Genomic DNA, 27447 nt, shown 5'->3' on the forward strand with positions numbered 1-27447 from the left:
GCCACCACGTTTTAAATTTATTCCATCAACGTGGTTGATTGGTGTATGTGTACGGAGTACATTAACACTTTCAACATGTTCCACTAATCTTTATTGCAACTATGTTTTTTCAAATGTTATATAAGCGAGTGTAGCTGTCTGTGTTTTCTTAACGAATATGTTGCATGTTAATTTTTTTCTAGTTACCATGAGGTAAAGACAAAAAGCCAAGATTTGTTTGTTGAAAAAAAAAAAACAAAAAAAAAGCAAAATCATCGTTATGTAAAAATTCTATTAGAGTGTTTTGTAAAGAAAGTTTGTTTAAGACCAGAACCTCAGATACGGCTGTTGCTGTGAACTCGTTTAGGCCATGTGTATAATTGTACAACCAGTCTGTCAGTTATTTGTCCATTTACATAATCTATTAAGACTTTCGGCTGTTGATGAGTGTTGGTTGGATGCAACCAACATCAAGTCCAGTAAAACCTTTTAACAGTCAATCGTTTTCATTCCATTCCATTTTCACAACTTCCTTTTTAGATTGTGACCAATTGCAAGATTCCCTTGCAATTATTTTTTTCTTCTAGTTCTTTTTGCTGCTGCAACGTCATCTGTAGCTGCTTACTGGTCATTAAATATGGGTATAATCTTTGACTAATTGTTACAGGGAAATTTATGTTCATGGCCATTCCGCTTGATTATTAGAGGTCATTTTTGTTATAGAATTTTCTTTGCCATAAAATGTAAATGTGTCCATATCAATTTAATGCTTTTTATATACTATACATTCTAACAATTTGTTTGTTTTGTTGGTAGATGATTGTAATTAAAAGCTCATCAGTGTTTGGATACATTGTAATTATGGGGAATTTGCAGAATTATTCTTAATAAGTAAGAATATAAGAAATAATTTATACTTTAGCATACCAATTAAGAGGGGCATGTTTTCTTAACATTGTAATAATAAAGCTTTTTTAAATCACCAGCTAAAGGGGGAAATAACGGTACATTTTTAAATAGTAGCTTAATTTGTTGAAATTATGATGACAATTACACAATACAAATTAATGATATTCATATAGTTGAAAGTTTGTAATTAAAGTGCTCTTAAACTGTTGGGTTTATAAAGTTAGAGCTTTCAGAGAATAAAGCTAAATCCAAAGAAAAAGGAGCAGAGACGAAATACCAAATAGCTTTTTTAAAAAGTTAAACTCAAACTTTTTTTTTAGTTTTTATATCTTCTCTTTTATCTTTTTTTGTCAATAAAATAACCCGGATTATTTATGATTTCATAATAAATTGCAAGAATTTTATCATAAATATTCTATAATTAGAGAATTCTTATTAAAATACAGCTTTAAATTGGTAAATTTTTGCAATAATTAAGATTATAAAATTTAAAGCTTTTAAGCTTTAATTAAAATAGTGTTTTTAATATTGTAACTTTCTTAATAAATTGAAACGCTTTTATTTGTCTTAATTTAGTTACAGATACAGATACAGCTTCTGGTATTTCAATCATATCTGAGCAAATTTGTATTCAGTACATTTTTTTTCTGAAAGCTTCAAGTATTTCAAGTACATATATACTTGACAACTTTCATATAAACAATTTTTAGGAATTTATATAAAATTTTAAGGTTTTATAATACAATTTCTTTAAGAAAACTACATATTTATCTGATATTTTAAATCCTATAAAGGATACATCGATATTTGAGTTTGTGTTAAACAGCTTTGAAAGCTCTAATACTGATCACAAGCATTGTTGTCTGATTACTTGTTGTACTCTTGGCGGTGTGAGAGCTCAAAAGCTCTTTTGTAAAATCTCGCATATGAGCTGGACGTAACTGGTCTAAAGCTTTCATAAAACATATTTAAAATGGAGAGCTTTTAAAAGCTTTTGTTTTTATAAAGTTAATTTTTCATTTAGGAACTTCTTGTTGACTTTATTATATAATATTATAAGGCTTTATGTGATTTTAAAGTTTTTCTAAATGCCATTGGTAAATTTATTTATTTTTTTTTTAATTTGATAAAAGCTTTCTGTAATATAAACTATTTATTTTACAAACCAAAATCAATGATTTTGCATATTTTAGAGCTTTCATAAATTACATTTATGTTTAAAGTCAATTTTTATTTATCTAAAAAGCTATAAAGCATTCGTTATGAGCTTTTATTTTTATAATGTTAATGTAAAAGAATTCAGCATTAAAAATTAAATTTCTATTAAGCTAAAAATATCCCAGACTTGTTTAATTTTAACTTGAATTAATAAAATATATATTTAGTTTATTGAAAAGATTTCTTTATATTAAATAATAATATTCATTAAACTCTATGATTTCATTATAATTCTAACATATTTTTAACCTTAAGATCTTAAAATAGCTTTCCTAATATGGCTTTCTAATGTCTCAAGAAATTTCCATAAAACTTGTCTTACATTAAGCCAAATACGGCAATAAATTAGTTCTACCTAATAAAATTTGTTTAAAAATATGAAAACCATTTAAATTTAAATTTATACAATATAAAACAAACAACAAATAAGTGAAGTTTCAATAAAAAAAATGCTTAAATAACTGCAAAAGCTATTAAAAAAGACATACTACATACATATATGTATAAAATAAATTCTCGGGCTATGTTTTACAAATTTGTTTATTTTCTTTGTTTTTTCAATATTTCTCTAGCAGAAATTCTTTTACAATTAGTTGTGTGTTATAAAATTTGTTTGAATAATTAAATAAATTTTGCTTTTTATTTTTCCAATTCATAAAACATAACACAAAAAAACTTAAATTCCCCTTATTTTATGCCAGCAAAAAAAAAAAAAGCTTAAATCATTTTATACAACTAACCGTTATGGCCTTTAGTGTTGGTTAAAATTTATATTCAAACACACAAACATTGTAACCAATATTATTAACCCAATATTTAGAAGTAAACAAAAAGAATGGTTAATAATTTGTAATCATTAATACATACATATTTTAAAAGAAAATTGGCGAAAAAAGCAGGAAAAATAAAATTAAACAATATAAAATGTTTTAAAAACACACAGTGGTCCTGAATAAATCAAACTAACAAACATTGCAACATCTTAAGGTTACCCAAATCAGCAAATCAATATCGGAAGATATTGTGTAATTCGTTTAGCAAGAAAACATTTTCCAAATGATTATTTTTTTTTTAATCGTATTACAAAATAATCCCTCTCCCTGATTCTAAAATCTCTACGAGAGTTCGTAAATATTGAAGTTTACTATTAAATTCTATGAAATTAGCCCCACTGTTTGCAACAATACCAACATATCATCTCATATCATACAACATGTGTTTATGTGGTGTGTTCACATAATATTAATACACTGAATCAAACTGAATAGTATCTATGTATTTCGAGAAGAAAAAAAATCAATCATTAAGAAAAAGATGCCGCTAACTGTTATTGATAACACCGTACAAATTACACAAATTAGCCAAGCAGCAACAACAACTAACGCAAAATATTGCTAACACACACACTCTGCCACCCATATTAATAGCAAAAACAACAACAGCAACATAATATTTCACTCACATGAATTTTACTCGCAAGAGCAATGTCATGATCAATGAGTATGGAAACACAACAACAACAACAAAAAACATCGATATGTTTTTGATTTTTTGCATGTTGAATATTGTTGTTGGGGTTTTCGTTTTTGTTGTTATTGTTATTGTTTTTGCGAAAAACATAAAAAACAAAAAAAATTATACACATGTTTTAAAATAGTATCACAACACGGTAGACGGAGGCAGAGATAAATGAACAGGCTGTTAGACATTTGAGACCACAGCATACATTTGAAATACATAATATACATATATCTAAATACATCGGAGTCCAAATAAACGGCCTAATAAGTTAGTGCTCAATTATGGATTTAACATTTTTTAAGGAAAACTTTTTACAGAAAAAAAATAGTGCTGACCTAATCATATTCACAGCCTCAACAAATATGTATATAGATTCTTCCCGAATTGTAATTTTTACTGTGTATGTTCCTCTATATCTGGTAGGAACAATAAGATACTTTTTATTTTGAAATTTCAAATGGGCGTGGCACTACCCATAAAAAGTAAATATTTATTATGAAATATCTGTTGAACAATAATTGTGAAAGCCGGTAAACTTCGTGGAATTTAAATGGGCGTGGCACCACTCCATTATCTTCAGAACTATAATAGTGACAGTCTTTAAACTTTATACGAATCAATTTCGTATCACAGCATGAAGTTAAACCAAAAATTGAGACGGATCGGAACAGGGGTTGAGTCACCTGCCATAAAAATTAAACAGTTATTTCTAAATATGTACCTCGAAAACCTTACTTTTTATTTCATTAATAATATAAAATATCTTGGGCAATTCCTGTTAGTTTTGCAGCTTGTAAAAATATTTAATGTGCAGTTACGAACAGCTGTATTTTATTTTATTCCAATGGCTTAGAGAACAGGATCTGGCAAGATAAAAAACAATTCACTCAATCATATCCATTATGTTTGAGAAATATATCTTTTTCTGGCAATTTACTATTTAGAAATTTACATTCAGATTTAAATTTGACTTATTGTACTTACATTCAGCTGTAGAATACATTTTGTTTTCTTTGATTTGCTTGATTACACAAACTTTGACACGTGTTTAACGGATGCTCCTACTAGTCGATCTTTACTCATACAAACTGAAATTGTCTGCAGACACACCCAGAGTGTCTAGCGGGAATCGAACCCGCAACCCTCAGATTAATAGTTCAGCATACTATCGACTGGGCTATCGGGGCACCCACTGTACGATCGTCAATATTTATGAGCAAGAGTCTATCGCATTTATATTATTCTACATATTTGGATTGTTGACAAAATTACCGAAAGTCCATTGGCGATGTATGGAAGCCCAGAGGGTTATTTTTCCCATCTACCTTTTGACGCTTTGTTACTAAAATATAAGATTTATTTATCACTAAATTTAGCTATTTTACCAACGAGTACAATTTGTCATTGAAATAATTTTAAAGTAGTTTGAAACCTTTGAAAGTAAATCTTCGCCTAAAAATATGTATGTGACACTTAAAATGTTTTGTCCAACTCAAGCTGTGTTTAATATTTGAGGCTAGTTTGATTTCCATACTCGATTATATTTCAATCCTAGTTGTGATTGAATTTTGAAGATTGTTTGATGTAACTTGAAAATATGCAGAACTTTAAATTTCTCCATACCCTGCTAGACTATGTTTCAACATAGAAGGTTGTGGTTAAGTTTAAGACTAATTTGTTTAAAAATATAACTAAACTTGTATATCCTGTTACTGTTTGTTCCAACTCAAGCAGCGCTAGAGGTTTGAGGCTAGTTTGATGCAACTTAAACTAGTTTGAAGTCTTTGGAAGTAATTTACATTTCTCAGTATTGTGTTAGATGCAACTCATGCTAGTTATAAAGCTATAGTTGAATATTTAGGATACTTTGATGTAATTTAAACTAGTTTGAAGCCATTTAGAAGTAAACTTCACGTTTTAACTTCTAATATCTACAGATCGTTAATACACTGTCAGACTTTGATGCATCACAAGTTTGAGGCTAGTTTGATGTAACTACAACTAGTTTGAAGACTTTGGAAATATGTTTCTTGTTAAAATTATAAAGAACTTAAAATTTGTGAGTACTCTGCTAGATTTTGTTGCAATTCAAGCAAGTTATAAGCCAGTTTGATATAACTTAATCAATTTGAAACTTCAAAAATACATAGATCTCTAATACACTGCCAGACTTTGATCCAGCTCAAGTTTGAGGCTAGTTTAATGTAAATTAAACTAGTTTGAAGTCTTTGGAAGTAAGTTTCAAATTTGTCAGTACTCTACTCGATTTAATTGCAACTCAAGTTAGTTTTAAGGATGTGGTGGAAAGATTGAGGCTAGTTAAATTTAACTTCAACAGTTTATTGGTACCCAGCTACATTTTGTTACAACTCTGTGTGGTTGAAGTTTTATAATGTGATTTAAACTAATTTGTACTGACAAAATTTTTACTCAGTCCAGGGGAATGTCGTTATCATGCTCATTGTTAATGAATATATAATAGATCTTTCCAAAGTCAGCTGGCGAAATCGCTTCAGTTATGGGTTACCGACAATTAACTAATTTCAGAGCCTATTTGCGGATCAGTTTGTATTCATTAACCGAATCTTATGATCGCATGTTAAACAGTGAAGATCAGAAGCGACCTAAGGGCACTGCTACATGTTCAATATATATTGTGATATTTGGATCGCGATTGTAATGGATCACGCAAAATTAGGTTATTCTGCGATTTGGATCGCGATCCATCAATAATGCATGCTACACGTTTAATAAATATCGCGATACTGGATCGCGGTCAATATATATTGAACGTGTAGCAGTGCCCTAAGAATGTTTGATGTAACCACAAATCACTACTAAAGCACATCCACCAATTTGTGTATAACAATTAAAAACCGTACTGTGAGGTATCAGTATCACATCATAAAACCATACAACTAATGGTGTTGGGAGCTTACTGTGCTACACACAACATCATACAGACAACGTCAGTCAGTCAGTCATACATGCAAACACAAGTAGCGCGCAGCAGCCGGTAAAACACAACCAACTAGGTATTCATACATTCAGTCAGTCAGTCAGTCATTCAGTTAGTTGGTTACAGAGTTTGTTAGTTGGCTTTGGTTTTGCTGTATTTTGTGTATAAATTTCTATGTTGTAAGGTGAAAAATAACAAAATCAAAGTCAAACAACAACATCGCCAATGCACTAACAAACAGATATACAAATGTATTAAAAACATCATCATCAATAACATTAGACAACAAGTCAACAGCAGTGGTTGTACTAATCAACACACACACTTTTCTACAAAGAGATAGATAGACATACAACGTATAACAAATGTTTGCAATGCAGACATCATCATCATCTCCGTCATCTGTAGGCTACAACATCAGTTGTATGAATATTCGTATTGTACATGGTTGCACTAAAAGTAACTACATGCAACATACAAATCATTATATTGTACAGATATGACATTTGAATCTAGTTATATATATTTTTTCTAAAATATTGTCAAGACCTAATAAGACCACAAAAATACTAGTATGTCTAGGTGTGTTTGTCCGTCTGTCCGTCCGTCCAAGCGTCTGTGTGGCAGCGAGTGTGTGTTGTCGGTCTGTTGTAATTGATATGATGGATTTTGTAATACTGCAACTGTTGTTTTATGTAAAACGCCTGTCTCATTGATATAAAGTATCTGTTTAATACTGCTGTTGATGATGATGATGATTATGACGATGTTGCACACATAATGCTGGTGACGAAAATGATGTGGCTGACGATGATGGTGATGCTGTTGTTGATGTGTTTATTATGTACTAGAATATGTTAAAGGTGTTGGATAGTTTTGTCAAACGTTTAGTGGACACATTTGCAAAGTGTATAAACTATGGATTTTGGAAATTAAAGAGTTTAAGTATTTAATAGGGAATATTACTAAAAATCCTTTTGAATTTAAAAAAAAACAGATGGACACTAACAAATGTTGAGTTGAGTTCTTCCTTCTACCCTGCTAGATTACCTTGTAATTCAAATAAGAAGCCTGTTGAATTAAATTTCCTTTTAAAAATATACAAAACTTTATATTTTTCAATATCCTGCTAGATTTTGTTCCAACTCAAGCTAATTCAGTCACAGCCCTTCATGCTAGTTTGATGTAATATGAACTAGTTTGGAGTCTTTGGAACAGATCTTTAAATGGCTTAATGCCTGCCTTATTGTGTTTCAACTCAAGCTTTGGTTGATGTTTGATGCTAGTTGGATCTAGTTTCAACTACAATATTTTTAAGCATTTTTAAGTAAAAATATACAAAACTTTAAATTTAGAGTTGGTTCCAACTCAAGCCAGTTCAAAGATTGTGATTGATGTTTGATTTAAATTGAAATAGTTTGAAGCTTTTGGAAATACTTTTCTTCTAAAAATATAAACAACTTTCAATTCCTTAATATGTACACTGCAAGATTTTGTGCCAATTCCAAAGCTATTGTTGAAGTTTGATGCTAGTTTGATGTAATTTAAACTAGTTTGAAGCCTTTAGCAGGAAGTTTTCTCTTAAAACTATGCATATTCACCATATTCTGCTTGATGTTGTTTCATCTTAAGCCAGTTTAAAGCCTGTGGTTGAAGTTTGACACTAGTTTAAAGTAATTTGAACTATATTGATACTTTGGGTTATTTTAAATTGAACACTAATACAATTTAATTCCAATTATGTTATAATTCAATATGAATCACATCTGCTGAGTAATTCCATCAACCGAATACCCATTATATGACAAAAAAAAAACATCCAAAATATTTAGTTGTTTATTTTGGAACAACAGTTCTAATTTGTTTGAAGCCTAAACATGTTCCAATTGAAATATAATGATCGATCGACATTGTGGGAATTCTGACGCAAATTTGATGCAACAGAAAATAGTCGCAGTTCGAGACAAAGACAACTATAACACTCGTGTTATAAACTTTTGAAGATTTGTCATCCCATCAAAAATTTTGCAGCCACAACTGAAAGATTCGGTCATGAAGACTGAATCATTTGATTGTCAAAACATTCAGTTAGAGACTATAAAGCTTATGGTTGAAGTATGAGGCTAATTAGATGTAATTTGAACTATGATTGAGTTATAGGAACATTTTTAGATTCTTATTTCAAAACATGATGTTATTTTGTTTGAAATCTAAAGAAATTTGTAACAGTTATACGGTTTGCATTATATTTATACAATACTAGAATATGAAACCTAGAACAGTTTCAATTGCTTTAAAAGGATTCTTTAAACAACATAAATTCTATATAATTTTCTATATTGCAAAAATGTACTAAATTATTTAATTTAATTTTCCCAAAAATTTGCATAATTATGAGTTTTAAAATAATTTCATTTAAGCGCCATTTCCGTTAAACAATTTTATTATATTTTTTTCAGAGTCTGTTCAACAACATATTTAACACTATAAAAATAAAAAACAATGGGAAATCATGAGCATTAAATTGTAGGTTTTTTTTCGTGTCTGAACATGATATGAGAGGGGGAAGTTTTTAAAGCTTTAAAATCCAATATGCCAACCACTATTATGCGGATTGTTTAACAAGTTGTATTATTTTTTTGTGTGTTATATTATTGTATTTTTTTTTTTTAAATAAAACTTACGCTTAGTTAAACATTGAAAATATGTACAATTGTAAACATAGAGTAAACTAAACTGTCTGACAGCTTTGCTACTACCACTATTACTACTATTTCAACCAACCATGCGGTTTAGAGCAGGGAAGTATGTAAGTAGTAGTTAGTAGCAGTTGTAGGCAGATTGTTTCCAAAGGCACGCTTGACTGATGGTCATTTATCACCGTTATAGTGGTAAAATAAACTTAAATTTAAATAAATAAATACACACGGTTAAAACACAAACCGCAACAACTAAAATTAAAACTACTATTTAATCATGCGTGTTATAATGTTGTTATTATTGTTGCTAATTTTTTTCTTTCCATCATAAATGTGTGAATTTATTTATTTATTTATTGTGTGTTTTTTTATTATATTTGTCTCTAAATATTATATACAGCACGCGTTAAATAATTTATTGTAGCAGATAACAAGTGTTGCCATTAGAAAACTTGTTATTTGTTTTTGGCTTTCTTAACTAGAATCTCGGTGTCTGAAACATGTTGACAATCTTCCAAACGTCAGTTGACAATTTCCAGAAGTGGTTGATAATGATGATAGACTGGTTTTGGCAATGGTTGTGTTGTGGTGTGGTGTGTTGTAGAATTTGTAATAGATTTGATTAATGGGAGGAAGTATTAATGTGGCAACACCCGTAGTAGAGACGTGTAGACATAAATGGCCAACTGGTTTGGCCAATATATCTAATTATGGCACAATGTTAATGGAAATTTGTTAAGTGATAAAATGCTAAAGGATGTTTTCAGCAAGTGGTAAAAGAATGAGGGTAAATTGTGAACACTGTAAACAACTTGTAGGGATGAAATTTTTGAAATTTTGAAAACTACTTTAATCAAGAATTATTTGTATAATTTGGTTTGAATTGATTTGACAAAAACTTTATTTTATAACTATGCAAATCTTTGCAAATTATGACTAATAAAGAATCATGTAATTCAATTATTTCACTACCTTAGTCATGTTTGTATCTCCAACTGCAATTAACTTGACTAAATTAACCGAGAAACTATGTAAAGAAAAATAAGAAATACCATGAAATTATTTCAATAATAAGAGCTTCAGCCAAAGGCTACTCTATTAATTCTTAAACACTGCATGTTGTTTAAATAAAAAAAGAAAATAATAAAAATAAAAAACAATTTCCATTTTCCATGGCCTTGATCACATAACAAAAGCATTCTTGGATTTATGCTGTAATTTGAAGCTGTTATTGTGTAATGATGATTAAACCTTTACAGGCAATAAATATTCAGCTTAACTTCCTAATGTAAATGAAAAATGTTAATTTATTCTTTGGTTTATGCAAAATTTAAATTTTCTTATGATTTTTTTTATAAATTATCAATTTTTATCACAAAATTATTGCAAAAATTGTTTTTTTTTAATTGCGGCGAATTCATAATTTTGCCATTTTAATTGAGAATTCTAAATTATTTCTTGCAAAATATAAATTTTTATAACAAAATGTATGCGAACTGAAATTATAACATTATCAATATATTTTTTCAATTATTTTAGCATTTTCAAAGAGATTTTTAAACTATTTTTTCTAAAATATCAATATTTATCACAAAATGTATACAAAAACTGTTTAAAATCATTCAATTTGTTCAATTGTTTAATTACGGCGAATTAGACATATTACGGCGAATTCGTTATTTTCACCTAAATTAAACAATATTTTAGTTTTGAAAACATTTTTGCTAAGTTATTCAGTAATTAGAATTCTGATAAACAATTTTTTATATTTTTTGTAATGTTTTTTTATTAACAATTTGTTGAACGTTGCTGAGATAAACGACTTTATTAAGTTTTGGAAGATCCTAAATAAAGGATAGAACTATAATAACACAAATCAGCCACAAATACTTTCTGAATTATCTGAGTTGAATTAATTTTCCAAATCGGTCCATAAATGATATACATATAAGCGAACCCGGTTTTCTAAAACCTACAGCGTTCAAAATTTTACCTCTAAGGACTATAATTGTGAGTTCAAAAAATTTATAATAATTAATAATCGGCAACGCCTGCTTTTGAATGGGCGTGGCTTTTAAATGTTTGCCTATACCTCGTATACTAAGAAGGATTTTACAACGAAGTATAACTCATCTTATACGATTTTTATATCCTTCACCTTCGTATAAGTATGTCATTCTGTTTGTTCATGATCCTAAAAAAATCAAAAACTTCGCGGGTGCTTACTCACTTTTGAGGCTGTGTGTATATTCTGGATCCTTATAGATAGCGGTGTCTATTAAGCCATGTCCGTCTGTCTGTTTGTTGAAATCAATTTTCTGAAGACCCCAGATATCTTCGGGATCCAAATCTTCAGACATGCTTTCGAGAAGTTTCCTATTTAAAATCGGTCCACAAATGGCTGAGATATGGAGTACTAAGTCAATAATATAGACAATATGGATATCTAGATATTTCAAAGACCTTTGCAACAACGTATATAAGACCATAGTAAGTTGGACCTACAATGGGTCAAAATTGGAAAAAATATTTATTAACTCGAATTTTTTTTCACCAAAAAAAAAAAGAAATTGAAAAATCCAAAAAAAAAAAATTTAATTTAAAAAAAAAAAATTAAAATTACAATTCGAAAAAAAAAATTTTGCCAAAAAATTAAAAAAAAATTAATTTTTTAAATAAAATATTTAAAATTTTTATTTTGAAGTATAATTTGGTGAAGGGTATATAAGATTCAGCACAGCCGAATATAGCTCTCCTACTTGTTTTATATTAATATAAACCCTTTTCCAGTGTAAAGTTATAAAGAAAACTTTTAGACTTACCTTGAAATTGATTTCTATGCAGAGATTCTGAAATAGAAAACAAAATTTTAGAATATATTTTTTTTAAATTTTACTTGAATATTTAAAAAACGTTATAATGTAAACATAAACCATTTTTAAATTGATTTTATTTTCGATTTTTCTCACTACAGCGGGATCACAACTTTTAGTTAGATTTTTACCTTTTTATACATATATTTTTAAATTCCATAAGTTTTTATCCTTCTGTTGTTCCTTCAACAGAAATATAAGAATTATTCCTTTGGCAGACTGTTTGATACCAAAAGTTAAATATTATGGTCCCTTTAAAACCTCTTTGCCCTCTTAAAGGTTTAATAAATAATCTGTGGAAATTTAGCAGTTTTGTTTTCGCTTAGAGTGTTGCAAGTCTAAACAAAACACAAGAAATTGAAGATCATGACAATGATATTGTATTATTGCTGTTGTTCTTGTTATTTTGGGTGAAAATGATCGTGAGCTTAGGATCTGTTGCATCTTGTGGTGGTTGGTATACGTTGCTATGATGATGCCTGATACAGATGATTGCCACAAAAAGCTAGAAAAAAAGGGTGTAAAATGGCTCAAATAACACAAACACAAAAGAAAACAACCTTTGGCTAAGAAAAACCCAGACAGACACAATATACACTACAAGACAACAGACAGCCAGCCAGCCAGTTAGAACAAAAGAAAACTAAATAAAAAAAAAGAATTACTAGACAACTAGAAGAATACCTAGAAACCAAATGTAAGAATTTGTTTGTGGTAGATACTCAAAGTGCAACAAATGAATTTACCAGTAATTTAACATGATTATGTCGTAGAACTTCAAAACTGCTTTACATGAGTCCCATGTTATTATTCAATTTTTTTTTTTCATTTCTTAAACTTTAAAGTAAAATGCATAAAGGGTCTAGTCGTTTGTTTAGTTTTACTCACTGCTTAAAGAAGCTATTTGCTGATATTAATATGTTGATAGTAGCAAGAGGGGCTTCTCCTGCTGTTGCCGCACAGAGTTCACTTTATACCTCTTTGGTTTATTGTAATTTTTTTGTTTTGTGGCTGCAAATAAGTAGCATCCCAGGTAAATCTAGTGTATTATAGCGTGACGTGGGTATAGATTTAAGACTTCTACCTATTTTTTTTTCATTTTCTTTGTTGTGAGTTGTTGCTGTTTTTGCATATATTCAATTAATGTTTGGGGGATCCAATCTAAATAGTGTATAGAGAGAAATTGTAGAAATTATTATCCAAGAGTCATATAATTTCACAACCTTGTAAGCCTGGCTGCCTGATGACGATTGTTCACGTTTTGCTTATTACAAAACAATTATCAAAGGAATTTTCTGTTTTGTTGCCAAACAATGTTTAAAGCTTAGCAGTGGGGGATAGCGGCTAATAGAGGCAAGAAAATATAATTTTAATAGGTAAATTAGCAACCAAGAGACCATAAATTGTATTTCAAGAGAAATGGGTATTTTCCTCATTATATTTATGGTTAAAATGGCAAAGATTTTTTTTAAATTTAAGCTTATTAAGCAGCTTAAAAGCTTATGGAAAAGTAAGCTCTTAAAGCTTTATATGTTGTAATATGAAACTCCAAAAACCGCAAGTACCTCACAAACCGTTAAATTTATTACATTTCAACATCAATCCGATGTTATTGGAAAATCCTTTAGTTTCAAAGTTATATTTGAGTCTCTCAACAAATTCCACACCATTATTGTATTATTGTTTATGAAACTTTCTGATAATGCTTTTACAAACTTTTAGGTTCAGTAAGAAAACTCCAAACCCATTGACCCAGATCTTATTAAAACATTAATTCAAAAATAATGCCTGTAGTAAATCGAAAACAAATTCTTCACAGATTTCCTTGCAGATTAAAATTCAAAATACCCCCAAAAAATATTCATTATTACAGCAGTCAATTAAATCAAATATTTACCACCAGCCATTAAAGTTTAAAATAAACAATTGTTACATAAAAACAACTGGCTCAGAAAAAAAGACCCAAAGGAACCATAAAACCTGAAAACCAATTTAAAAATAAAGAAAAATTATTACGCATCCAAAAGCTGGAAAGAAACACCAATGAACTTGGCCGAAAACTTAAAGGCAAAACATTTAAAACATAAAAACCATGTTAATGTAACTTCTACCAGTAACCATATGTTGAACACACACATTTCTCTATGACCAAAATAAAATAAACAGACAATTTTCAAGAAACACGAGATGACAATGATGAAGATGCTGGGTTGGAACCAGCCAAGGCTGCTCACATAACTGGAAAAACAAAGTGGCATTACAAAGCCTTTAAAAAACGACAGCAGAAACAAAAACCAAAACTAAGCTTTCAACACAACTACGCCTTTATGTACAACACAAGACACAAGTCTACACCAGCTAATTCTTGTTAAACGAACTAAAGGGGGTGTGGCTGTAGACCAACAGTCAACAGACTACACCTTGGTGGAAATAGAAAATCATTTGGCAACCTATTTAGTAAAATGTGCGGTTAACAAATAAATAAATAAATATGAACAGAACTAAATACACAGGAGGATCAGTTAATAAAAGTCTCTACAAACACACATTTAGTTAGTTAGTTAGTCGTTGCAGATAGATGCAGTATGAGCACATATTTTTTTTTCCTACTAAATGCTTTAAAAAAATATGAGTAGTAAATGTATTATTTATAACCCAGCTAATGTTGTGAGCAAATATATTGAGCAACAAAAATGTAATGCTTTTGATAGTGTTACGTTTTTACCTTTTAAAAACGGTGGTTGATATCCTTTAAATAAACCGGGTGCTTTTGATTACAAATAAAAGCAGTTTAGTAGTTTAAAATTACACAACACCGTTCGGGTATTTCTAGCATTATCGGAGACATTCACTTTTATAACGATCAACTCAAAGTTTTTATTCAATGTAATGTTCCATTGCAATATTAACAATATCCACAGATATGTTAATGATGACAGCAGTTAACATAACGATATACAAAGGTTGAGAAACATTAACTATGCAACTTCAAACCAGCCGTTAAAACCGTTATATTTGAATTCAAATACCATTTCGTAACAATAGCTTTATAGAGCAACAGAAATTAGATGATTTGAAGTCTTCTGTGTTAATGTTTTCGGATGATCTTCCGATGTTTTCCTTTTTAATTGAGCAACAAAAATGTATTTTGCAGAGGTATTGTATTCTCAGTTCGAATACAATAACACCTGTATGATCTGCGAGTACTTACTGAAATCATTAATATTCTGTCAGTGATGGAAATGTTGATACGATCGTACTTTTGTTGATACTATTTCATAATGAAAAGTACCGAGGCTCATTTGATACTTACAAAACAATTTTAATTATTTTGTGTATAAAAACTAATTTACAAATACATATAAACTCAGAATGACTGTATTTTTCCTCATATACATAGAAACTCTTCAGTATAACACTATTTTCTAAAGAACGTCTTCATTATAACCTATTTTTACAGATGATTTGCAACATAAAACTCTGAGTTTGGAAAAAGTACTATTTGAATATTATTTTACTACAGAACACATATTTCATTTCCCATCCTTGTTGTCCTTCTCCATAGTTTTCTTTAGCAGCAAAAATTCATTGTATACGATCATTTTATTGAGTAACAAAAATTAATTAGCTGAATATTTCAGAATATTCCAAATATATTACTGAAGTTTCCATTCAAAAATTTCTGGTTGTATTTTAGAAACTTCTATTTGAAATTCAAAATTATATAATTAAATTTCAGAATTTTTTAAAATATAGAAACTTTTGAAATATAATTGGAAATTTCTGAAACGCAATAGGAAATTGGTGTAGTTTTTGTTTATTCCAGTGTTTGTTAGAATCTTTGACATCAAAAGTGGCTTTAGTTATTCGCTGAATTTTTGATTATTTATTGTAAAGTAACAGCTGGAATTGAATGAGTTTAATAGCTGTATTGAGCAGCAGTAACTGATTATTTGCAACAATTTTATTGAGCAACAAGAATTGACGATTTTATTGAGTAACAAAAATTTATTGCCAACCAGTATACAAATAACTGATTTGAATTTTGTTTATTGAGCCGCATACGAATTAGTTTAAATTCCAATTTTTGTTTGAATCTTGGACATTAAAAGTTCCTTTGGTAATTAGCTGAATTTTTTGACCAGCAAACATTTATTGTGAAGTAAGTGCTGGAATTGAATGAGTTTAATAGCTGTATTGAGCAGCAGTAACTGATTATTTGCAACAATTTTATTGAGCAACAAGAATTGATGATTTTATTGAGTAACAAAAATTGATTGCCAACCAGTATACAAATAACTAATTTGAATTTTGTTTATTGAGCCGCATACGAATTAGTTTAAATTCCAATTTTTGTTAGAATCTTGGACATTAAAAGTGGCTTTAATAATTGGCTGAATTTTTATGCTGGAATTGAATGAGTTTAAGAGCTGTATTGAGCAGCAGTAAATGATCAATTTTATTGAGCAACAAGAATTGATGATTTTATTGAGTAACAAAATTGATTGCCAACCAGTATAACTGATTTAAATTTAGCTGAAACTAGAAATTAAAAAAGTGTATCGTCACCTTAAATGCAAACAGACGTAGCTACACAGTTTTTGATTGATTATGCTCACGCAAATGTTTAGACTCCTGCGATCAATCGCAAAAATTTGCCAAGTATTTTTAATTATTATGCATTTTATAACTTTTTTTGCTTCTCCTGTAATACAAAAATAAAAGTGTAGTTATGTCCGTTTTTATTTAAGGTCGGACAATATTTTATAGAAAATTTTAGAATTTAATAAAACAAACTCATTCTCTTTGCAAAGAACCCACAGCAACATATCACTGGGATTTCTATTCCAAAAAAAAACATATCTGGTGTTCTGCCACAGCTTCTTCGTCTACTTTTGCTACAATTTCCGCATCGTCTTCAGGTATTCCCAGTAAAAACTGCATGTAACGTTAAATTCTTGTTGCAATGCGTTCGCAATGTTTTACATGTTTGTGGCACAATGAAAATGTGTTTGCCAGAAGTTAAAAAAGAAAACCAAACCATGTTAAGTCTATATGAACAACAAAAGCTCAACAACAATGTGATGCCACTTTAAGCTTAAACAAAGAAACAAGTTTCGTATAAAATTTGCCCAAAATAATTTAACCCTACAAAGCTCATGGCTTTTTTATTTATAAGAAATTCAGATGACCTCATGACAATCAGAGTGAATTTTCAGTAATGAGTAGCTGATTCCTATTTCTTAGTCTAATTTTCACAATATCCACAATAACATAACATAGTGATATTTATTATGCCAAAGGGAATTTAAGCCCTACGAAACATTTTAAGGTTTTTAACGGCTAACCCAAAAATCTATGCTCTTTTAAGAATAGTTTAGTGTTACACTAAAGATTGGGTATTTTTTACGCATAATAGTGAGTATCTCGTTTTATTTTCAAACAACTTAGTATTTGAATGCATTTTTAATCGTGTGGTAAAATTGTCTTTTGTGCCACCATTATTTATGACTCTTTAAAGTTTCATAAGATGCTTGTCGTTGTTTCATTCTTTGTTGCAACTAAAGATGATGATGGCGGTGAGGTTATGTAGTTGGTGGTAAAACTATTCCATTTCTTCGGCCTTCTCTTTAAACTTTGGTCGCTTAGCGAAAACATGCTGTTAAAAATTTAACGTTATTTACCATTTTTTTCGAGATATTGATAAGGTTATAATTTATGAGGGTATTTTTACAATGACAACAAATATTTGCGTTTTATTTTTTTCATTTTGTTAGCATTTTGTATGTGTAACTAAGAGAATTTCAATTTAAAGTTGGCCATAAGAAACAATCCTTTATGTGTCATTAGACAACAAAATAAACGTCATAAAGTTTTAATATCTTTATAGGAAGTGGGACAAATGAACATTTGTTTAAAACAGCTCACATAAATTACAACAAGAGTGTTGTATTCGGCTGTGCCGAATCTTATATACCCGCCACCAATATAATACTGATACTTATTTCTGTAGATTTTGTATAAAAAAACATTTCTTTGTAGCAGATTTTCAATGCCAATTCCAATTCTTAACATTTTCAATACAAATTGTTCTTTTGTAATTTCAATGTTTTATCTGCAAAATTTTTTAAGAAAATTGTTAAAAAAAGTTGAAAATTTTGGTCCTTAACTCTCGTCCTTATTATTCGACAGATCTTGCTCATTTTTAATACCAAACATTTCAGATCAACAAGGAATATTCGGGGGGAAATTGTATCCCCCTAACCCCTTCCCTGTAGGTCCTATCGTGCCTTCAACAGACAGACGGTCAGACGAAAGGACATAGCTGGATCGTCTTAGAATTATAGTCACCTGAAATGCAAAAGGGCGGAACAACCAAAAAATTCAAAATTGAGTTTTTAATGGATATTGGTACAGCGCATCAAGGCACACGTCTTCACAAATTTTTAGCTTTCTATTTGAAAAAAACGACTTTATTGAAGAAAGAAAATCATATTTTTAATCACAGTACTTTCAATTTTATTATGTGTTTTGTCACTCCTGCAAAATTTAAAAAAGTGTTGATAGGCCTTTTTGCATTTTAGGTAACGTTATGGACCTAGAATATATATAATTTATGGTTCGATATGTTACAAATGGAGTGATAAAAACAATATAGCCCCCTTCTCTTTGGTGGTGGGTATAAAACTATAGAGACAATGAAAAATGTTCTTTGAATTTTTATTTATAATTAACAAAATCATTAAAAATTTTAATGTTTTATCTTTATTACCGGAGATTTAATGTAATAATCCTTTAAAATTCTTAAACACTGCTTTGCCATACAGCAATTTTACTTCGTTGACACGAACATTTTCAAGTTTAAACCCCCAAAAAGGATGCATTAAAATATCTTGTGAAACTTAAACAACCTCACATAAAACATTTAAGAAGTCATTACCTTACCACATGACAGGTGATGATGATCTTCTTAATTACTCAAAAATAATGATCAACATTCCGGCAAACCTCCCGTTAGCCAAACCAAACAAACAAACAAAAAAAACAAATCGATTTGAACGAACATGTACAAATTAGAAACCTAGCAGAAATATGTTTTATTTTTCCGAAAATTAAACATTTTAATGAAGAGAAAAAATCCACCAAAAACAAAAAAAAAACGAAGAAAAATTGCAATAAAAATTTGAAAACAGAACAAACCTAAAAACAACCACAACTGACATGAATCATAAAATAGATCCACATGCAACAAAGAAAATGACTAAAAAAAGATACAATACATAAAATAAGATGTGGCTAAAAAGAAAGATAGAACAGCACAGTACAGCAGAAATGGAAAAACGTCATAAAAAGTGTTCTACTACTTATGTACATACATACATATGTATATTTTGCTCATATAATGGCCATGGTTGGAGTAGTAAAAATTCTAACTGTAAAAGCAGAAAACCATAAAAAATTATAATAACATACATAAGAGTGTACGTACATATGGAACTGTTTTGTAGCTCGGCATATATTTTTAAGATACATTTGGATTCATTCGTTTGCCAACACAATCATCACTAGCAATATGCAAAAGATACAAAGATACCACAGCAGCAAAAACAAAGACTTAGAAAAAATGTTCCCAAAGCTGACAGAAATACTTATAAAAAAGAAAACACTTTTTTTCATAACAAATTAAGATCAAATACTGATCTTGTTTTGTTAAGTAGTAATTTATGGACTGATGCGGTTTTTTTTTTTAAAAAAATATTCGTTATTTTAAGAAAAAAAGTAGGAGAACTTAAACACTCAACTGCCATGAAAATAATTCTTGACAATAATGAGAAGATGATTTATGAGCTGAGGCTTAAATTAAATTAACACAAATGATTTATAAAATAGGAAGCTTCATGCTCCGATTTATTGAGCAACAAAAATTAATTGTTTATAAAATTTTTATAGAATTCAAGCCGTGACAGTGAAAATATCTTAATCAACAGAATTTTCCATTTTCGTTTTTTGATGCAAATCGATAATAATGATCCTAGTTTATATATTCTGCTAAAATATCATAGGTGTACCAAGTACCGTTACAATTTAAGCTCAAATCCACATCATCCGTATGTTTACTTTGAATTCAAGTTTATTGTTATGCACTTAAGATATTTTTGCGGTTAGGGCTCGAATTTCTATCACTTGGAATAGCTTAGTGAACAACAAAAATGCATTGCAAACAAGAAGTGGTTCGGTTTTAAACGATACTTTTTTTTTTTGCTTGGATCAGCAATCAGGGTATGACACATACTCATGCAATGCATTGAGCTGGAAGTAGGAAATTAAGTCATTTGATTTGAATTTTTCTAGATTGAAAGTGACAGGAAAGCATCTCCACTTACGGACGGTACGGTTAAATAACAAATTTTCCCTGTGCTGTGCGATCTACTGTACAATCGACCACGAATTTATAAGCCCTTGCTGAAGAACATGTATGGATGAGTTTCGGGAACAAGTTCCTTAATTTCTGCAAAGCGCATTCCATTGTAGACTTCGAAACACCGACAAATACATGAGAATTGTATTCCATTTTGGGTCGGATATTAGTGGGGTAAATAGTAAGAAGATGAGATGTGAAATTGTGTTTTGTCGCACTGATTTCTCATGACTAGAACATCAAGACCCTCTGATTCTTTAATATTTACACCACCCATAAAAACTGATGGAGCAACATGAGTATTAAAATCGTCTCTATTCGCTCAACCCCCATTCAGAGATTGTCACAAAATCTTGGTTAGGCTTGGTCTATAATTTCATGAATATGCATGACAAATGTTGCTCTCATCTGCAAAAGAATAGATAGTGTTGGATGTTTGATTTAGATGGTCGCTTGGAATATCCATTCAATGCATGCCTGAAAAATTATTAATTTTGTAAAAACACAGCTGTTTAAAATAAACACTATTTTGTATAGGATGCCATCAGCGCAAAAGTAGTGTAACCCACAATTTTTTTTCTTTGATTGCTGTTCTAGTATTACATACAGTCCTTACATTACCAACTATCAATACAAAAGTGATTTTGGTATTCAAATGCAGATGGAGCTGAAAAAATCGTTTTTTACCACTATGTAAATAGTTTGGGGTTACACCACTTTTGCGCTGATAGCCTCATATATTAATCAGAGCATATTTCAGAGAACAATAATCCTTTGTTTCCTTGCTCCCGATGTTTTTCTTAAACATGTTGTATTTCCCAGGCACTAATACAGTATATTAAATTTCCCTATATCCCTTTTAAAGTGCTAATTTATGAAATATGTTGTAGTTTTGCTTGCATTGCAGTTTTTCATTTAATTAACTCTTAAATTCAAGTTATTGTTGTAGTTAGCGGTTAAATATAGTGCATATGTACAATAAAACCACAACAAAGTCTTATTCTTGATATTGGCCATATAAAATATTTTAACAATTGTGTTAGAGAACCACCTTCATAGAAAAGAAAATAAAACTGATCATAATAATGATCATGTGTGTCTGACTAACTATAAAAGAAAGACGGAAGGACGGTTGGGCGGGAAAACAAATAAAATCAAATACTGGTCGTTGGTCGTGACCATACTTGAGTAAGATCATTATAATGATGATCAGCGACAACAACATCATCATCATGATCATTACGATGATGGTGGTGTAAGTTTTGCGTCTTGTTAAAGCATTTTTGTACTTATTGTATTTTTAGCCTAGACAAAATACTGGGAAAAAATTGTGTGTATTTGTTTTAAAAGCAAAGTTAAGTTTTGCTGTAATATGGTATTTAAGCGGTTATATGTAGCTGCAATTGCAACAAAGGTCAATCAACTTATTTTTATAAATGCCCAGCAGGTTAGCAAGTCGTCATTGTATCCCTTAAAAACAGTAATTGTCAATAATGTCCTATCACTTGGCTGACTCCAATTTATATATTTGGATCATTTGACACATATGTACTCTTTGTAGTGCAGAAAAAAGACAAGTAAACATACTTTATACATCCCAGGTAATATAATGTGAAGACAATTGTCACTTAAGTGTCTCTAAGTAATCTAGAGTGTAGTTACTTCAAACGTTTTGTGTGTAATTCGTACAAAATGATTTTAAACAAATTGTGTTGATATAATTCTCATACAGTTTATTTTTATTTTTGCTTAAGCATACTGATATCCCATGTAACATAGCGTGAAGTCAATAGTCACTTTAGTGTCTCACCAGAAGCAATCTATTGGAGATTATTCGGAGGAACGTTTGTTTACCAGCAATCGTTTATTGGACTGTCTGTGATGTGTCTTTTTAGATAACTATTTGCGGTCAATTAGCACCCGTACTTGTTAAAATAACTATTTATGTAGCTGAACAAGGAACCACTTAGGTAGCTAGTAATGTAACTGATGGTATGTAACCAGTATGTGAATACTTTTGACCAGCTATCATACAGGCTCATTGTAATCAAAATGGGTCAATTGACCCCCTACTTGATGGATAAAATCACTTCGGGACTGTCTCCTAGAACTGCTAACACTACCATTGAACTATAAATCTAAAATAAATAATAATAATTGTTCCATTATTTGTCAAGCGATTTTTAACACCTTTTCAACAACTTTAACGAAATTTATGTAACAAATAACATTTTCCATAATGAATTATTAAGAAAAAAATTATTTAAGATGCACAACACAAAAATGATCGTACGTACTACAGTACATCAAGTGTTAAAGAGTTCTTGTAACCTGAAAGACAAACTGCAGCCAGCCAACTGAAACATAATTTGTCAAATCATTTATGCTGAATGTATAACAGTCTTGTGAACAAGATGTAGTTGGTGTTTTTTTGTTGTTATGTTTGTTCAAACATCAGTTACAAAAGAACTTGTTGTAGTTGTTACAAATTGTGAGAATTTCAAATCTAAGATCTGTTACAATAATATAAATGAAAGAATGAAATGCCATGCACATAATAAAATGTTAGACGCTTCTATTTATTTGAGTTCATTTCTTTTAAGCATATTCGTATCATTTAACTGACTGACTGCCTACTCATATTGTCAGTTGGATTTCTTTTCTAACACAAAATTCATAAAGACAGTAAGAAAAATTTTAACACGCAAGATCAAGTTTAAGATGTGAAAACCATTTGAATAAGAATTTTAAGCAATTTGTTTTAAGGAAATTGTTTGCATTGTGTGTAGGCATAGCTAACAGAATGGGGGAGCAGATTTTCATTAAAATAATGCAATACTTGTGTGGTTTTAATGTAATAATTAATTAAGGTTGTTTGTTAGTTTAAAGCAAGAACATGAAATGGCAATTAGAAAACTCGAAAGTTTTAACATACATACATAAACATTTTTAAGGGTTTTAGATGTTCACACTTTACTTTTGACCATATATTGGCAGCATTATAAACAGTTATCTCAAAAATTAAGAATTTATAGCTTAAATATGTACCTACATATACATAATCGATTTTCAATTTATTTGTGTACAACAAATTCTCTTCTAATTTATTTTAAATAAAATTAAAATCTTTTAAATTTATTTGAAATCTTTGCAAAAAAAAAGAAGAAGAAGACAAGATATATAATAAACAGACATAAAACTCTTTATTTAACAGTCACGCAATGACATACGGCGACGGCCAAGTTAGAGAGTACGAACAAGCAAGAATGAAGACGACAACGAGATGTCGGACGACTTGTTTAACTTGATCATTATTTTGATCATGTGAATTAAATGTTGAAAATGCATTCATTTCCTGTACTCATGTACCTGTAACTGACATCGCATATCGCCGCATCGTATTGCATCTCGGATCGTAATAATGTTACCACGAGTATGTATCTTCTTTCCATCTAGCCATTGTATCGCACATCTTTAATGTGTCTACTGCGCGCAGCGTATGAAATACATTTTATGGTTACGAACGCGTGCTAAGTATGCAAAAATGAAGATGTTCTTCAAGTTTTCTATTTACTTCTTCTTCTTCTTATTCTTCTCTGTTTTTGTATTCTGAAATGTAGTTTAAAATTCTTGGCTCTAACAAATTGGTCATTAGATGAATAGAAGACGACGACGAATAAGAACAAAGTCACAGCTAAGCACAGACTAAAGCAGTGGAAGACAAAATTGCACTGTCTTTACGTCCAAGATTTTCAACAAGAGATTATTCTTCTTTTTCATTTTCGGTACAAAATAAGAAACGGTTGTTTGTTGCTTTTAGCAGCAAAATGAATTTATAGTTGGACATTTTGTTGCCAGCAACACAAGATTATTTACGTTTTAGCTATTTTTAGTAGCTGCAAAAACAGACGTTTTGATAATTTATTAGTAGTTTGTTGTTAAAAGAAATTAATTTATTGTAAAACATTTTTTTAAACATTTTAATTAATTTTCGTTTGTTTTTTTTTTCTTTACAGCTCCTTTACAAGACTACACAGAAATTCAACAATATACTGGTAAGTTTGGTATTCTTTTTTTATACCCTTCACCTTCATGAGAAGGGTATATATATGTTTGTCATTCCGTTTGTAATTTCTACATTTTTCATTTCCGATCCTATAAATTATTTATGTGGAGTCGATTAAGCCAAGTCCGTCGGTCTGTCTGTCTGTTGAAATAAATTTTCTGAAGACCTCAGATATCTTCTGGATCCAAATCTTCAATAATTCTGTCAGACATGCTTTCGAGAAGTTTGCTATTTAAAATCAGCAAAATCGGTCCACAAATGTCTGAGATATGAGGAAAAAACCAGGACAACCTCGATTGTTGACCTATTTTTGATCTATATCTGGATTACTAAGTCATTAATATAGACAATATGGATATCTAATGATAGATATTCCAAAGACCTTTGCAATGACGTATATAAAACCATAGTAAGTTGGACCTACAATGGGTCAAAATCGGAAAAATATTTTTTAACCCGATTTTTTTTTTCACCAATAGTTTTATTTCGCTAAATATTAAAAAAAAAATTAAAAAACAAAAAAAAAATTTAAATTTAAAAAAAAAAAATTTTTAAAACAATTCGAAAAATGTTTTTTCCAAAAAATTAAAAAACTGCAAAAAAAAAAATTTTGTTTACCTAAAAATATTTAAAATTTTTATTTTGAAGTATAATTTGGTGAAGGGTATATAAGATTCGGCCGACTTGTTTATCCTACACTTGAATTTTTCTAAAGACATATTTCTAAATTCTATAATAAAATCGCAATTATGTAAACAAACACAATCTATAACATTGGTAGACGTTCATATTGTGCAGATTACGAAGATTTTCCTCAATTTACACATACACAACCCGAATGTAAACAATAGAGAGTAAAAATACAAATATTTCAATAAGATGCTTGATGTTGTTGTGGATATTTCATTTTTTTACCCATACATTAACACAAATTAAAATCTCTCTATTCGCCTAGCAATGATCTATAATTTAAATATATATTTTGCCAAAAAGTATGCTTCAGCTTTTGAACTAATAGATTCCAGTTGCAGATGCAATAGTGAATGAGATTTAAAGAAATGGGCGCAGATAAAAAACGTACATGCCTACATTGGTGAATTTCTGCACCCTTTAATTATGCTTTAATTTTTAAATAAAAGAGCTCTAAGAACCAATTGTTGAGAAAGATGATAAAAAAGCATGGAAACACTATCTATATCTCAAGGGCAAAAAGAGAGTGAGATAATTCAAAGAAAATTCTATAATTGATAAGATTAATATATACTTATACTCAAGATCAAAGAAAACCTGCAATTGTAACAGTTAAAGCCTTTCACATAGTCCCCAAATTATGCTACAATTAATAAATAAAACATTTTGTGTAAAACATTTTAAGGATAATGCAACAAATCCTAATTTAGCACTCCCTTAACAAGCATAATTTTTCATAGTTACAAAATGTTCAAAATTATTCAACATAAATATTTATATAAATGCCACATGCAACTTGTTGCAAGTACATACTCGTATGACAATTCTTATGTTACATAATAATTCTTTGTTTTTTTTGTTTTTTTTTTTGCTGGTACTCGTACATGATTACCGGAAATTTATGATGACTACCTTCTGTTGTAACATTGCAGACATGAGTTTTTTCTATATTTATATTTCCAGCCTGCCACCAGTTGTTGCCAGTCAGTTTATTATTAGAGTAGTTGTTGGAGTTGTGTTATGAAATGTAAAAGACCTGTTGCATAGTGTTGCAGTTTTTTTTCTTCTTGCTTCTCGTTATTCTCTTTAGAATTTTAAGTATGGGGTTTAAAATAAATCCTTTTATTACATTCATGTTTCAAGATTAATGCAAAAATTACATGATATCCACGATTGTTGCATACGAATTAAGTATAACTACGTTAGAGCATAGACTGCAGTCATCTTTTAACTACTTAAGGACCGTTAGTAGAGTTTGGATTAGCCAGCCACAGAAAAGGAAATTGTTCATAAAAATTATAATTGCATTAAACAATTTCATGGGCTATTATTTGAATGTTACCCATACTGGGTAATTATAGAGGGCAAGAGATTGCTGCTGATAATATGGTTTTTTGCTCAGAACAGCTTAATTTTTTATGAAATATTCTATTATTCAGATGATATTTTGCTTTTGAATGTATTTGCTTCAATTTAATTTATATTTATAGAATCTCATCTCATTTATTTAAAACTTTCAGATTTATTTAAATATAAATTCTTTAAATTAACATTAATTATATTTAAATAAAATAATTATTTATTTAATTGTGAGAAATTTTGCTGTAATTGTTGCCACAATAAACTGACACAAATAATTTGTATAAAATATTTTTTACACAATCAAAATACAGTTTTTACCCTTAAAAGGAATGTAAATTGAAAGTGGAATATTCAAATGAAATTTGAAATATCATAAATAAATAGATACTCCTTAATTGAAAACGATACAAAGGTAGATTTGACATGTATCTTCATATTTTCTTTCATATTTATATTGATGCTTTTGTTTGTAAGCACAAGGATCGAACTTGTTGTCGAAAGTTGTAGAAAAATTTTCAGTGTGCCCAGCTGCCACAGAATGAGACTGCGTCGTTCGCCGTTACTCTATATGTAAATCTCAGCAGATCTCCTCAGATATAATATCGAGTTTTGCTATTATCTGAGATGTGAATGAACTGCCTATGTGTCTTTATTTTGGACAGATCTTTCAGATATAATTTCACACAAAAACGCTGTTGTTCTGCATTGTGATCTAGGTCAAGGAATTGGGCTTCTAGCGGTTTATTCCATAA

At 29.7% G+C, this 27447-nt stretch overlaps 1 protein-coding gene across 1 annotated transcript in view; it reads left to right on the forward strand.

Annotated features, from left to right (window-relative positions):
* The window catches only part of tnc (tenectin), a 134410-nt gene that overhangs the window by 86302 nt on the left and 20661 nt on the right, over window positions 1-27447 (forward strand). Inside the window, exon 3 of the mRNA XM_065502500.1 lies at window positions 24594-24632. Within this exon, the coding sequence (XP_065358572.1) occupies window positions 24594-24632 (39 nt within the window). The remainder of the gene's footprint in view (window positions 1-24593; window positions 24633-27447) is intronic.

This window comes from Calliphora vicina, chromosome 1 (assembly GCF_958450345.1).
Source record: "Calliphora vicina chromosome 1, idCalVici1.1, whole genome shotgun sequence".
Taxonomy (NCBI): Eukaryota; Metazoa; Arthropoda; class Insecta; order Diptera; family Calliphoridae; genus Calliphora; species Calliphora vicina.